Genomic DNA, 15,496 nt, shown 5'->3' on the forward strand with positions numbered 1-15,496 from the left:
ACTCCCTCAATTGCTCCTGATATGTGTAGTTATCAAATAACTGATTTGGGGCTATTCTCTGCTTGTATTTTTAGAATAATTGCTATAAACATTCTTTGGGATTTTTTTTTTTTTTAAAAACCACAACAGCCATTTATATATTTAACAATATATATTTTTATATATATATATATAATTTCTAGATCAGTACATTCATCAGTACTTGTTTTTCTTCACAAACAGAAGAACTCTTACAATAGTAGACTTTCTAAAATAAATACTATTAAAATAGAGCTTCAAAATAAATATTCTATACAAAGAAAACCTTCTGTGGTAACTTTTCAGGGTGTGTATGTGGTGGGGTGGTAACAGGAGAAGGGGGAAACCTTTATCAGCGTGTCCGAGCATGGGAGGGGAGGGGGAATACCCAGTGCTGCGAAAGGGCGAGGGCTCGTCCGGGTGGGAAAGCCGGTGCCCGGGGAGCAACAGCATGAATTTAGTAGCTTCTCCTTGTACCCGGCGGGCACTGGGACAGAGGGTGCGGTGACGGTTTATTTGTCTCTTGAAGCCACTCCGCTGAGGGACGCAGCGTGGCATCGCCAGCGTGCCGTGAAGTCACCTCTTCTTGCTTTCTGGGTCTTTCCTTCCGTGTGTGGGCAGAGGACAAAACCCGGCAATGAACAGCAATTAGCAGTTCAGGGCGGTAAAGCCTAAGCGCCTTGCCATCCTCCTCCTCCAGAGCCGCTCTGCGGTGGCACGGCTCCTGTCCCGGGGCAACCTGCCCTCCCGTCCCCTCTTGCCTTCGTGGTCCCAGCCCACCGCACTGGCACGGCTGGCGAGCGAACATCGCGCCCGAGGTTTGTGCTAATTAGCGGCCGTTCCTCAGTTTGCGAGGGGGGGACCCGACCCGCAGGGAGGACGGCCGGAGCTGCCGCCTCCGAGCCCTCGCCGGGGCTGAGGTTACGCGGCACCGTGCCCGTGGTATGTCTCGGGGGTGGCAGGAGACCCAAGTACCTTAAAAGGGGATGGGGGAACGGAGGCGTTGGGATGGGGGAAGAGAGGGGAATAACGACATTATCAACTGGAGACGTACCCTCCGCCAGCCCCCCGGCACAGCACGGCCGGCGGAGCCCCCGCTTCGGCTGACCCCGGACCTTTCCCAGCGCTCTGCAAAGAGCTCCGCGCTTTCTTGCCGTGCCTTGGACCGGGAGCTGATGGAGCAGAGTCCGGCCGCTGTGCCGGGAGGGCGAGGAGGAGAGGGAGGGTCCCTCTGCTACATTTACCACTGCTCTAACACATCCACTAATGCTTTACAGTCTTCCAGCATGGGATCGGCTTACACCATAGCAGGACTTATATATTAAAAGAAACCAACAGAGAAATAGTTTACAACTATGTACAATGAAAGTAAATCCATACGGGATTGCTGGGTGTATATACATGAGTGTAGATTGGCACAGTGGCGACCACTCCAGCGTTGTATTTGCTTGCAAGGACCATGCATCTAAGCCACGGGCTTTGCTATTGCAGATTTTCAGCTCAGGTCCCCCAGGAACAGCCAGGGACAGAGGGTCAAGAAGGCAAAACAACCACAGGTGGAGGCCATTTGGATACTTATGGTCCCAATAGAGGAGGGCAGCAGGTAAAACCTCTCCTGCTGCGTTTTCTAGCCTGTTTGCACCTTAGGAAAATGATTTCTCTTATTAAATACAAGACCTTATACATTCAACTAACAGTTCAGCTAGTTTGAGGTTGGTTTTCCTTTTATCTTTTCCCCTCCACTTTGTGCAAGATAATAAATACAGCTCTGGATCCCCACCTGCTTCCTTCTTTCTGGTGTCCCCACATGGTCGAAATGAGGATAAACCATAGGAATTGATATCTGGTGACAGATGTAGTATCCCTTTTTCTATAATTTATCATATACAAGCTAGCAAATGTTATAAATATAGAAAGTTGTTTGTTTTTTTTTTTTAAATTCCTCATTCAATAAATATCTACAATTAAGCTTAACTAAACCCCAAGTCATCCAGGTTAAATGAATTCTGAAAACAAAAGACACCAGAAGTCCCATCAGTATGCTCCTGCCAACCCCTACGCAGCAACTGTATTGCAACCAAGCAAATGGGATTCCTGGAAATGCTACATGAGCTCTGCCTATTGCTTATCTAATTAGAGATGACATTTCACTGTCACTGCTGTGCATTTACTGAGGAAATCTCCTCTAATTAAAAAAAAAAAAAATCTAGATCTGTTTTCTGCATGCAACAAGTACCTACCTACTTATTAGTGTTGCATGTTTGGACAAAGATTTTATTTAGCACCTTGTAGTTGTCAAGAGAAAGGGCTTACTGCATCTTAAGGGACTGCAGAACTGGCCCCAGGATGAGTGCACGGACAAAGCCGATGATATTCGCTCACTGAAAACCATGGGCACATTCTTTAAATATGCTCTCTTCCCTCCCCTGGCTTTCCCTAGTGTTTGTTAACACTAAAATAAACATTAAAGGCATTCTCTACATTTAAAAAGACACACTTTTGTACAGAGGAGGCAAAAGTTGAACAGCAGCAATAGAGATGGGGGAATGGGCTGTACTTCAAGCAAACGCCATTCATCCCCAAGACATAAAAAATTAAAAATCTTAGTATTTAATGAGCAAAGAGCTTGTTCCAGGAGAGGAGGTACTGGATTGATATCCCTATAAAAATACACCTATGTGTATTGTACACTTAGGTTTTTGTGACTTCTTAACAGAGCTTAAGAGGTTTAGAGAAACAAACACTGAACATCTTTGATCTGTGGCATGAGTTAAGATCCCCTTTGCTCCAGCACTGGGGGAGCAAGCATGCGTGTTGGGGAAATGGGGTTCGACCAACATCCTTCTGGAGCGGGTTTGTACTGTTGATGTAAAATTAATATTCCATTGAGTAGAACGTGATGCTACGGATCAGCTTACAGGCAGAATGACACGATGCTGATGCAACTGCCTGAACACATCCTGCTGCTATTCTTCCTGGGGAGGGAGCAACCCTGCTACCATCTTGCTTTAAAAAGAGGGTCCAAATACAATGTAGCCAGGTGGGTTCAAAGAAAGCAATATGCCTAAATGTTAAAAGACCCTTAAACAAATGAACTTTATCCTTACTTCTGGTTCAAAACCTTTGAGGGACACAGAAAGCTTTTGGGAAAGACGTACTTTGTGTGCAACTGGCCCTTCTAACAGTGTGCAGGTGGGGAAGGAGGGCGGAGGGAGTTAACCCGTCACCTTCAACCGGCTGCTGGTAGTAAATCAGAGTTTGGAAGGAAAGCGAAAACAAGATGCCCACCCTGAATACGAATCCAATGCAGCTTTTCGCAGCTGGGAATGGGTATTGCTTGTGCGGCCGTGCCTGCCAAGCGAGCAGTTAATGGTTCTTGTGGTGTGCAGGCATGGTGAGCAGCTGTCCGTCCGAACCAGGAGTTTTTAAGCAGCTGTACTTCATGACATACATAGGTTTTCAGCCTTCACTCTACATTATTAAGATTCCTCCTTTGGCCCCGTCTATGTAAATTCTGACCAATTCCAAAACCCTGAATAACCCAAAGCACTTCAGTTTGTGGAAATAGTTGCTTCTGCTTTCTCCGAAGGCAAAAGGCTAACGTTATCCTCAGAACACAGGTTATTAAAAAGAGCCAACGCCACCCCCCTCCGTGGACCATCCTCCCACTCCCTGTCCTCCCAAACTATCAAAAGGGCTTTTCTGGCCTGCTTGCTTTGCTCTCCGGCAATGCCTTGCAAATGACACTGTTTGTGTTTTTGCATCTGCATCCGGGCCGGCTCACTTGGTCGTAGCATCTCTGGGACAGCTTGACGCAGCCGGTGGCTGGCAGGTAGCAGAGCAAGCAAGGGAGCACCAGGGAGAGGGCACTCATGAAGGACCAGCGCGCACAGCAGTTTGAGTGGGAGCAGGAGCAGGGGTGGTCGGCACACGTGCCCTCGTCGTCCTCGTTGGTGCAGTGGTAGAAGACGCCCTTGACGAGACACATGCAGGTGGAGTAGTTGACCAGGTTCTGCGCCGAGCAGAGGCACTCTTGGTTGCACACCCAGCACGAAGGCAGAGTCCGGGGCAGCGCGCACTCCTTACACTTGCATTTCCCACAGGCTTCGCACAGCAGAAAGTGCTTGTCCAGCTCCTGAGACACAGGTCCCTTCAGGTCCAGGGGCTTGCAGTTAATCACCTTGGGCTGAATGCGAACCGCTCTGGGGGAGGACTGCTCCGCCACGGGCGCCGGGGCCATGTGGTCCAAGAGCCTTTGGTCGGAAGATGTGCTGCTGCTGCTGCTGATGGAGCTGGGGCGCCCGCTGAACGAAATCCAGGGGTGGGTGACGTCCTGCTCGCAGCGCTGGAGGTGCTGGTTGGTCAAGACCGGTTCATGGGGGCCTCGGGGATGCTTCTGGGCCGCCAGCTGGGAAGCGGTGGGGTTGTCGGTGTAATCGTTCTCTATGTGAGTCGTCTTCATTTGGTCGATCGGCAGGATGGTGAGCGGGTGCTGCAGCCGCCCATAGGGGATCCGACTGTCCAGCAAGGGCTGGACCATCACGGAGTTGGGGACAACAGTGATGTTGTGGGGAATCCGGGGCTCCATGGATAAAGCAGTCTGATTAACGGTGAAAAAGCTGCTCTTAAGTATCCTGGGGGAAGGAAAGGAGAAAGAAAAGGGGCAGGGGAGAGAAAGAGCGCATTGTTATTGAGTTACCCTGCAACCGCAGCCCAAACAGGGCTCTTTGCTGACGCTGGTTATTATGCAGAAGGTCTTACAAGGTAAACTTGTGTCCAAGGGAGTCAGAGCACTTGCCCTGGTATAAAGGGCATCACTCCTCCTTTGCTACTGTTTTCCTCTCCCTAACCTTGGCCATATATAGCTCCTCCGGTCCTGGGAGGGCTACCATTACTGCAGGCTCCTGAAGTGCCCGTTCATCATTTTTACTGATGGAAAGCACATCTTAGGCTTACCGGTGCATATTCACATGTATTTTTGTCAGCAATCTGCCTGCAATGACTTACCTAAGGTTGGTTTTTTTTTCCCCAATTGACCCTGATCCCCCCCAGAATCCTAATGCAAAACTGTGGCTCGCAGGAGCGCTGGCCTGGTAGAAAGATGCTTCGGAGCGCGGGGCTGAGCACTTGTCCTTGCTAACCCAGAATCTGCCTGTGGGAGGGTGGCTTGGCTTCAGCGAGGCAGTGTCCCGTCTCCACCGGGAGCTGTGGGTTTCAAAGGCTGCTTTCAGCCCTCCTGCGGGAGGTGGAAGTTCTTGCTCAGCAGCTCGTCTGGTTGCAAACCAGGGTGGGAGCGGACGGGTACAGCTCACGGGGAGAGCACGCACACGGGTCGGACCGCATATGTCACCTCGGGCAGGTAATTAGGCACTCCAAGACACTAAGTGGACTAATGTTTAGTTTAAGTGCTGTTTACTAGCTATACTAGCTAAGCTGTCTATTGCCGCAGTTTCTAATTTCATTGAAAGAGTGCAATTTATCCTGGAGTCGATCCAAAGATTCAGCAGCGGCGTAGGACAAGAAACCACAGGAAGTAACTAAACTTAAATCAAAGAACGGAAACGACTTGGTTCAAATTTAGAAAGTGCACATTGTTTTCTAGTAGATGTGCCATTTCCTCACGGGGTGACCTTTATTCATAAATAATATAATGTTGGAGATCAGTTTAAAGAAGTGGTGAGTAAAGCTTCAGAGCAAGTTGCAGGAGGGGAAAAGCTTCTGGTATCAAGAAAAAGGAAATGGTGAACAGCTTAAGGCATTGCCAGTTGTCTGTGTTCAGACAAACAAATTAACCTTTTCCAACAGCGTGAAAAATTTTAATATTACAGCAGTCCGAAAGAAAAGTCAGGAGAAATCTGCATCCAGCTACAACCAAGGCACACAGGAGAAGCGTGTGTGTGTGTGTGAGAGGGTAAATGTATGCCCTTCTGCAAGAGCACATCCCCCCCTAAATTTAACACAACGCTACAAAAATTGGAGCATGAACTAATTATGCATTTTAGGAAGGAGAAAGGGAAGTGCATTTTTACCCACTGAAAAATGTTATTGGAGTCCACAATTATTTTTGTAAATCGTTGCTTTGATAGATCACTTGGCATTGGAGGGGTTGAAAATCTGCCCGGTTTCCCAAGATCAATAGGAGAGAGGGCTGACGCCGGGGGACGGGGGCCAGAGCGGCAACGCGTGGTCAGTACGGCACATGCCGCCTCTGTACGCTGGCACCGCGTCCTGCCTGCCAGGCTCCTTTTGTCCACTGTGCAAGACGAGTAGGAAAAAGTGCTTTATCTAGCAGTGCTTATGATTATTGTAATGCAGTCCTTATGCTGCTTCTCTTCACTGGTTAAAATTCTCTGCTGGGTCTTAGCCATTCATTTGAAGCTTTTTTATTTCATTATTCATAACTCATTGACATCCTGACGTGAGAAACAAGAGAGTTTTTAAAGCATTTATTCCTGTTTACTGTATATAAAAAAATAAAAAGAAGCAATGATTCTGACAACTATGGGGCATGCAGAGGGAAAAAAATTAATTTTCTTTTGTATGTCAGAATCCAGTCTCACGGTATAAAAAGTACTTGCTGCAAGTCAGAGTTTAGCAAAATAATCAGTTCTCTATCGGCTAGGTGTTCTGTTTGCAGGAAGACTTTGATTTCACAGTTTTTTTGTTTGGTTGGTTGGTTGGGTTTTTTTTGTTTTTTTTTTAAGGAGAGAGATGCAGCTGTTTTGGCTGCCAAGAGTAAGTGCAGCAGAGCTGGTATTAGATGGAAGGTAGCTGGAGGAAATGGTGGCACGCTGAACGATGTTACAAGGCTACCTGTCTGCTCCTGCATGTCACTGGCAGCATTGCCTTGCCATCATTTTAAAATAACCTCTAGCACGGGGCTCTGCATTCTGGCCTGAACTCAGTTAAGAGAACTCAGTTCAGAACTGGAGTTCGGTCCATTCACAGCAGGATTAGACTGGACCCGTGGAGCATTATTTATTTTAAGGCGCACCGTGTGCCAGCACGCGTGTGCAGGAGAGCTGTTTAGCCCTTAGGCAGCATCCGCCGCCTCTGTCAATGCAGCGAGGCTGATCCGATGTTGATTTTCCCCGATACGGCAGCTCTGAGCCAGGCTGGCACATTGAGGGCGTTCTGCATCGCTGGCGGCACCGCACCGGGAGCCCCTCGCCCCGGCAAGCGGGAGGGCAGCCCCCCCCCCGGGAACAGGAGCAGCACACAGGAGTTGGCAGTTAGGCTTTATATTAACTCTGTAGTTGCACAGTCTGCAATGGTCCAGAACCGGTGATGACATCACACGGAATTTATGTCATCAGATTAATCTGGAGAAGGATTATAGCCACAGGCGCTCTTAAAACACGCAAACTCCTGATACACAGACACGGCCATATGCAGGCAGACATTAAAGATGGCTTAACTGAGATAATGCTAATCAGGATTTCAGAGTTAATTATCACAGAAAGAAGATGGACCCTGGACTAAATACCACACTTTAGGATAGTTAATGTTGAAAATTATTCATCACCTTTTTTTCATTATAATACTGTTCCAAACTGTCTTTCTAACAGGCAAATTATTTCTGCAGAGCAAGGGGAATGGAAGCCCTGACATGGCAAACTCAAAGACCCTGCAGATATTTGGGCAGAGGATCTACTTGGATAAAACCTCTGGAGTGACGACAGCCAACTAAGACCCAGCTCTCCTAATTCCCAGACCGCTGCTCTGGACACCAAGTCTCTCTTGCTGAAGATCACCTTTACAACACCATAGCTACACACCCTACCTCTTTTTGGTGCTGGTGCCACACATGGTCCTTCAACCTCTGCCCTGCCTTCTCACTCCTGAGCAGAGGGTTTCCACAGTTAACTGCTCTCACCTTTCAAGCTACGCTGAAGAGACAGAAATTTCTGACATTATGGAATTTTCCAAGGACCGTGACTACATTGCAGCTGCTGGTCTTGTCGCCAGAAGTTTCAGCAGTGCAGTAAGATCGCTGCTGACAGATCCAGGTCAAACATCTCAAGTGTGGAACTAGAGAGTGAGCTGGGTGGTGTTCATTCTGCAAGGAGGCTCTCCTCCATTGGGATCTGCCCAGAGGACAATGATGACGATATTTTATGGTGTGGTTGCTTCAGTTTTTTTTGTCTGTGTGCTTCCACTGGCACGTGCCTTGGGCACATCTTTCCCTGAGCTGTTTCTGCTTTAAGCTTTATGTCTGCATCCCATGAAAAGAAAGATTTCAGCAAAGGGTACTAGAGAGCTGTGTACGTACACAGCACTCCATCTCTCTTGGTAAAGAAGAGGAATCTAGTCAACTTCTCAGGTTAAGGACTTGCGCTGGACCAGAAGCAAATTGAGAAGCCAGACTGCTCCTGTGAAGTCTTGCAGGCTGAGGTGTGCCTGCCTGGGTACGTGCATGGATCCTGCTGACTTCCCTGGAAGATCCTCCAAGACATCATAACTTGACCATTTTTGGTTGATGTGTTCCCCAGAGGGGAAAAAATGCAGCTGCAACCAGTCTGAAACTGTTCCAGGATGACTGGAACAATACAAGCAAGTCATCCTTTGAAATGCAGTCAATTTGCAGGCAGATATAAGGAGACCTCATGATTGTTTACAGGAGTATCTGGTAAGATGTCCTCTCAGCAGCAGGAAAGCTCATTCCCACCCCAGAAGCAGCACACCATGCCCTTCTGCAGCTCCCCACCAGGAACCCATCATGCACGCAGGGTGCTTGTCAGCAAGGACAACATTGCCTTGAGCAGCAACATTGGCATCTTGTCATCTCCAGCTTCTGTCTCAGCTACATCCCCAATGAAAATTAATGTTCGGGGTGACCTGGCAGGACTTAAGACCTTGAAAAAGGACAAGAGCTGAAGGGGTGGAACTTTGGGGCTCTTGCATTGGCTCCGAAGGCCTGTGCAGGTGAGCAAGGTGGGGTTCAGAGTGGTCAACTGTGTCTCATAGTTGCTGGTGTTGGCTCAGATGTTGAGGTGACCTAATTCAGCATACGGCACGTGGAACTGGCCACTGTGTGTCTGAAGCAGCCCTGGGTAGAAGTGGTGACAAACGTGAGCCACTTTGGTTGGGAGGGAAGGCAAGAAAGAATAGGCTGAGCTGTCCATTCCCCTTTCTTCCCCTCGCTTGAACTAGAGTGCCTGAAGCTGCCTGTGGCAGCCACCCTGGCTAACCAAGAAGGGGATGGTTACCAGAGATGAGCTGCAAGTGTGAAACCCCTTGAGAAAGAACATTTCTCTCGTAGGGCTCATCTGCTGTGAGAAGGAAGGACTGAAGTTTGTGATGCTGGTGTTGTGAATAGAGCTTCTCTTTCTGGCAAGGGCGGTTGGGTACTGCTTGCAGATATTGAATTAATTGCTCAAATTGAACAGATTTAATATAAAAAGATGTGTCTTTTAAAGAAAATTGTAGATAAAAAAAGAAAAATAGAAGAGAGAAAGTAGAAAAGGAGATTTAAGATACTTAAGCAGCATACTTCGCAAAAGCTATGAAACTTTATGCAGTTCCTTTGTCGTCCACTGCACTAATCCAGCCTGACTCTAAATTGCATTTTAATTGAAAAAAAATGCCATACAGAATACTTGTAAACAAAATTAGTTAATCTTTGATCATCAGTAATTACAGACATATTATAGCATTAGCGTAGGCACAAATTCACTGGTTGCAATTGTACATGCAATTTTCTGAAAGTAGACAACAGGAAGAAAAATTCATGAGTATGTTCTTACATTGGGATTTTTTCCTTCTTTAGAGGTAGGTGAAACAATGAAGTTCTTTTCAAAGCAGACGTGTCAACAAACTCCCATGTAGAGAAAATGTCTCTTCCCCCATGCCATCCAGGGACCGTATGGTTGCTCACCACATACAATTTTCAAGTCAAAATGTACTTCCTTCCAAGGGAGTAAAATTGGATTCAAAAGTCAAGTTCATAAATGTGCTGCAGTGCTTGTTTCAACTCTTCATCAAGATATTGCCAATTTAAAATTACTATTGTACTACATAATTACAGGTCCTGAAGTTGTAGGAAACCAACTGTTATTTTAAAGTGTTTTGGTATTATTTCAGACTCAAATGTTTTGTAAGATTCTTTAGTCATTAAATTAAAACAAAGGTGATCTTATGTTTTTTTAATAGGATTTTGGACTTGCCTACATCATTCTACAGAAAGCTACATCCTTGTAGGCAATTCCGTGAGAAAGTCATATAAACCCCCAGGAAAGCTCATTCTTATTAATGTCTTCAGAACACTTTTTGAAGCAATAAGGTTCTAGTATCTTTATTTTCAAAGTGGAGTTGGATAACTTGTCTTCCAGTTACTGAAAAACAAAATGGATCTTGACTTAAATATCTAACGAGTGCAGAAATATATATAATGTTTATACCTGTCTCAGTTACTGATTAGTTAATAATAAGTACTTTCTCATATGTTTAACACATTCTAGATGTATGCAGTAACAAAAGAGTAAAGAGAATAAGGGACATAAGTCCAGAATCAGGTCCTGTGTGGAAGCAATCCTGCAAAACCCAACCCTGGGAAGCGCTGGTGTGACTCTGACACATCCCCAGTGCCCACACTCCCAGTGAAGTCAGTGTGAAAATGGGAAAATGTGCTCCCACAACCCACCTCCTGTCCACCCAGCACCAGGTATGAGGTATCGCAGTTTTGCCCAGCCCATTACTGAAGGATGCAGAAAATTTCAAGATGCAGATGCTGATGTGCAAATGACTGAACTCAGTCTTAAATGTCGTAGGAAAGAAAAGCTCCAAACGTGGTGCCTGGAGTGTGTTTGCTAACAGAGAGACCACCAGTATGAACTGAGAAGTCATGTAGCCACCGTCAACTCTTTCTACCCTTTGTAAGCTGCAAGTACCAGATTTAGGGTCACTTTACCGCCTTCTAATGAATTATGCCTTAATTACACCTCCTGAGCAGCCTGTCTCTTCCGTTGTGCCTGAACGGCACCAGTGTCAGAGAAGAGCCGTTTGCCTCGGCAAACCAAGCCTTCTCCTGGGATTACTGGCGCTGGACTGTCCTGTGCACGTTCTGTAACATCGCCGGCGCCCCCTCTCCCGAGCCTGGACCTGCGCCATGGAACACCGGGAAGCTGCTGAACACGCAGGCGGTGTAGTGCTGCCCATTGCTGTGACGGTGGTGGCCAGCTCTAGGACATCTATAATGGTTATAATGGTACTAGGTGGGATGGAGAGTAATGGTATGGAAAGGGCTGCCTTCTTACCATAAGCAGAGTAAAGCAAACTTGGGTTTTCAATAAGAATTTTCGATCACAGGTTTCCAAGAATTTTCCAAATATTGAAGCATCACAAGCTTTTGTGAAGAAAGGATAGAGAAACTACCAGCGAGATGAAAGGCCAAGCCCCGGCTGATGCGCGTGGGAGCCGTGCACTGGGGCTGCGGTAAGGCCTGAACTCGCCTGGAGTTCTGCTGTGGGTCAGTGACGATGGGGGACGGACCAGAGAGCTCTGAATCTTGTCACCTAACAGCTGGATCACACCTCCTCTTGCTTACTATGATACTAGACCCGTTATTATCCATGCAAAAGCTGAATTACAGTCTCTGAAAGAGATGTGACAATCACCTCATTAAGATTAATATACAGGTAGTAATAGGTGCAGTAAACGTACTGCGGAAATTTGCTTATTTTCTTTGCTATATGGGACACGCAAATTGCTGAAACAATAGGGCAACAGGAAGAAAACAAAAAAAGCGATAGAATCTTTACAGATAAGTCTGAATACAAAGAAATTATCATAACTGAAAACAATATACTCTGGGGCAGTATACTGTCAAGGGCAGGCACATATTTCAAGGCCTGTGCAAGTCAACACTGTTCAGAATCTATGGTAACCAGTGCAAAATTCCTCTGATTTATCACTGCTTTTAGAACAATCAGTCATAACTACTCTCTCTCCTGTGGTGGTTTGGTTACACAGTCTAGAAAACCTTATCTAGAAAGCATTGATCACAGCTTCATCCCGTGCTTTGGGGATGTGCACAAATCCTGCCTTGCTGGCTCCGGTGCGGCGCTGGTGACCAGGACTCACCAGCAAGTTACAGCTCCTCCCTGCAGCCCTTTGGGAAAGAGGGAAATGCCCAGGACATACCCTGAAAACGAAGCCAGGGCATCTGGTATAAGAGCTATCCTTGCTATCAAAAAATACACGCAAAGGGAAGATCTATAGGGCTTCACAGAGGAGATGGACCAAGCGGGGCAGGCGTGGTGGGGCTGGGACCTGGGGAGGAACGTGGGAGCGAGCAGGGTGCCGCTGGCCAGGGCTCGCTTCCACCAGAGTGAACGAGAGGGATCAATAAAGGACTCGCTTCCCCGAGTCCCCAGGGAGGAGAGGCTGGTGATAAGGCAACAAATTCTGCCATTGCCTTTGTTTGGAATTAAGGACATCCTCTTGTCCAGACCTCCCAGCAGTGATGAGGGACGCGGTGCTGCTGCTGGAAGTCAAAAGGTTCAATAAAAGCTTTTAATGAGAGAAGACTATACTTGAAGTTAAAGGAGACCTTTCAGTAAGCACATGTTTTTAATGTGTGATTAAGAATAATATACAGTGTTGGAGTTCATTAAGACTGAGTTAGGCTGTCTGAGTTTTGAGTCAAGCTGTAAATGTTCTAAAAAAGAAAAAAAAAAGGTCTTTTCCATAAAGTGTGTATTAATATTAACAAAATATTGATATTAATTCTTTTTGTTCCCCTCTTTAGTAGCCTTATCTATCTAAGGACAGCTAGAATCTTCTCTACGAGTAATAAGGAAAAAAAAATTAGAAAGCTTATTAGGGAAACCTGCCATTTTTAAAACGAGACACTAAATTCTTGCCAGAGCGTGGAAATTCAGAAGCTGGGAAATGAGACCTGTAGACTTCCAAGAAGCTGTCTCTGTCCAGCTCTGTCTGTTCCTATGGTGCGAGTGAATAAAGCACATTTTGGCCCACTAATGTTCAGATCTCTAGGGACTCCAATTTCTTAGTCAAGGCTTTTTATTGGATAAGAACATTTATTTTAAGGCCAGAAAACTAAGCTCAGATATGATCTATTAAGCTCATGCTACTAAATGATAACCATATTAGAAGGATTTTATACTTCCTTAAGGAAATACATTGTATTGCATTTAAAAAGAATAAAACCCAAACAATACTTGTCCAACTGTTTGCCTATAAAAAGGCAGTTTTAAGTACTGGGCTGAATTTGGAAAACTGTATAGCAATATGATTAATGATTTTTTTTGCTTTTATGGTTAATATTTGGAAAACTGTCAGAACTGTGAATTAATTACTGCTGTAGTGTTGCAAGGGTTGTGAATTTTATTTCACTGAAGTCTGATAACAGAATTTTTTTGGGGGGAGGGAGGGATTGCTTTTTGAGATGTTGCATTTCCCAGTATGATTTGGGAATTAGTCATGATTCTGTGAAAACAGCTTTTGTTTTGCTGTTTCAGGAGGAGAACAAATAATTTCTCCCCTGCGCATACCTCACAGAGAATTTCAAAAGGACTGCAGTATTCAGAAATAGTCCTCTAATTTTATAATACCAATATAGAGTCCCTTCTAGCAACAGACAACACAGTAGCCCATGGAAAATGGCACATTTATCAATGAGACATCCCCAGTGGGGTTCCAATAACTGAGAACAACCCCTCCTCCTGCTATCATTCATTTTTATATGGAGAAGGGGGAAGCTAGTCATCAGGATCATTGTGATTCCGTGCACAAATTGTAGCTTTATTCTTTAACCCAAAATAAAGAGAGAGGGGGGAAGCCTTAATATTGGGAAAGCTGGGTTTCTCTTTACCTAATTAAACAGCAATTCCTGAGCTGATTTTTGACATACTGTACCCTTAGCATGGTATGGAAGAAAGGTAGCAGCTGAAGAAGTTTTAAAGAATCTAGAACGTGCCTTTTCTACTCCAGATAATTCAGGGATGCTTCTCCTTTTCTCTTTCTTTCTCTCCTTTACCCTTCAAGGAAAAACTTGGGGCTATAAAAGATTTAAATCAAGAAATCAGACCCTTGGTCACTTGAAGAAAAAGAGTGAAGCCTTTTCCTCCTGTGATTAATGCTGATATTCATTTGCACTGCCATTTCCAAGGTCTGCATTTCCAGTCCTGCTTTCCTCTAAGACCTCTGTGCCTTTTACATGCCCCTTTCTGTTTTTTCCATTCCCCTTCTGATAATGAATTTTCAGAACATGTCGTCTCTAGGCTTGTCTTTCTCCTGTGACGCCAGGACTGGTACCAGAAAATAAAATCCTGGCTTATCTTTGCTACGCACTTGGTAGAGAAGAGCAGCCAAGACAGGTTTTTCCTCCATATATAATATATTTCATATACCTTTATGAAATGATTCTAGGTACACATTTTATTACTTATCTAGCCTTTAAAATATATAATCCATCCAGATTTAAAACTGAAGCAACCAAGTGTACAGCAAGACAGGGAACAGAACAGTGATGGAATAAGGCACTGAGGCCAAAAAAAAGAAAAAAAGGCAGTTGTATGAAATAAAATGGTGAAGAGCAAAGGTCATGCAGGAATGATCTGACACACCAGTGGCTGATCTCTGAAGTGTCCTATTATGGAGACAGCTCAGAACTATTTGACACTAACAAGGCATAGGGCTTTGGAAAAGACAGGAAATGCGTATAATCAGTTTTCATATTCCAAAACAAGAAATATCCAATTCTTATTTGTCAGCCCAGGTGTCCATGTATTTCTGCTCCTTTTTGGGGAGAGGAAGAAGGGATGAAGGAGAAGACATCCCAACAACAGAAAGAAGAGCCTTATTCTGCTATAAAAGCCCTGCAACAAACCCGACGCAAGTATGGTGAAACCTGCCTGCCATATACGTACACCAAATGCAGATGTTGATGGAAGAACACAGAAAAGAGGTATAAATAAGAAGCACAGGAACACAAATGCAAATTCTGCAAGAAACAGGATATTTCTTCAGAATGCAAAGTCTCCTTTAGGTTGTGAAGCACCAGGCAGCTATCCACTATATATAATTATAGATAATTGCTGTTAGAAAAGTCATAGTCAGAAATATGCTTATGATCAGTGATCTTTAAGGGACTAGACGAATGCATCTAGACAGAGCACAAAATTTTCCCTCGGGAAGCAGGCTTTATTTTTCCTAGTTAAAAATATTTAACATTTGCTCGCAGACGCAGATCTCGCACTTACTTTAAGTAATTCAGCTAAGACCATCTCTCCATAGGCGAGTTAATCCTAAATCCGAGACGGACGAGGGGGGCCGGACCTGGGAAAATCCTGGCAGGAGCCGCTGGAGCTGCGGGAAGGGACCTGCGAGCGCGGCGCTGTCAGCGGCCGCCGCGATGCTGCAACCGCCGCTGCCTGGGAAAATGGCTATTTTATGAATGGGAGGGCAGCAGCTCCCTCTGCGCATGCGCGGCCTCCCGACTCTATGAATGGGTGGG

The 15,496-nt window shown here is 45.6% G+C and overlaps 1 protein-coding gene across 1 annotated transcript; it reads right to left on the reverse strand.

Annotated features, from left to right (window-relative positions):
* Nucleotides 1-187: 187 nt before the first annotated feature.
* SPRY4 (sprouty RTK signaling antagonist 4) lies at nt 188-15,433 on the reverse strand. Its single transcript, XM_029997801.2, has 2 exons — nt 15,243-15,433; nt 188-4,652 (listed from the first exon to the last, which is right to left on the reverse strand). Exon 2 carries the CDS (start codon nt 4,604-4,606, stop codon nt 3,707-3,709), a length of 900 nt encoding a protein of 299 aa, XP_029853661.1. The 5' UTR covers nt 4,607-4,652; nt 15,243-15,433; the 3' UTR covers nt 188-3,706.
* Nucleotides 15,434-15,496: the final 63 nt, after the last annotated feature.

The sequence above is a fragment of the Aquila chrysaetos genome, chromosome 22 (assembly GCF_900496995.4).
Source record: "Aquila chrysaetos chrysaetos chromosome 22, bAquChr1.4, whole genome shotgun sequence".
Lineage (NCBI taxonomy): Eukaryota > Metazoa > Chordata > Aves > Accipitriformes > Accipitridae > Aquila > Aquila chrysaetos.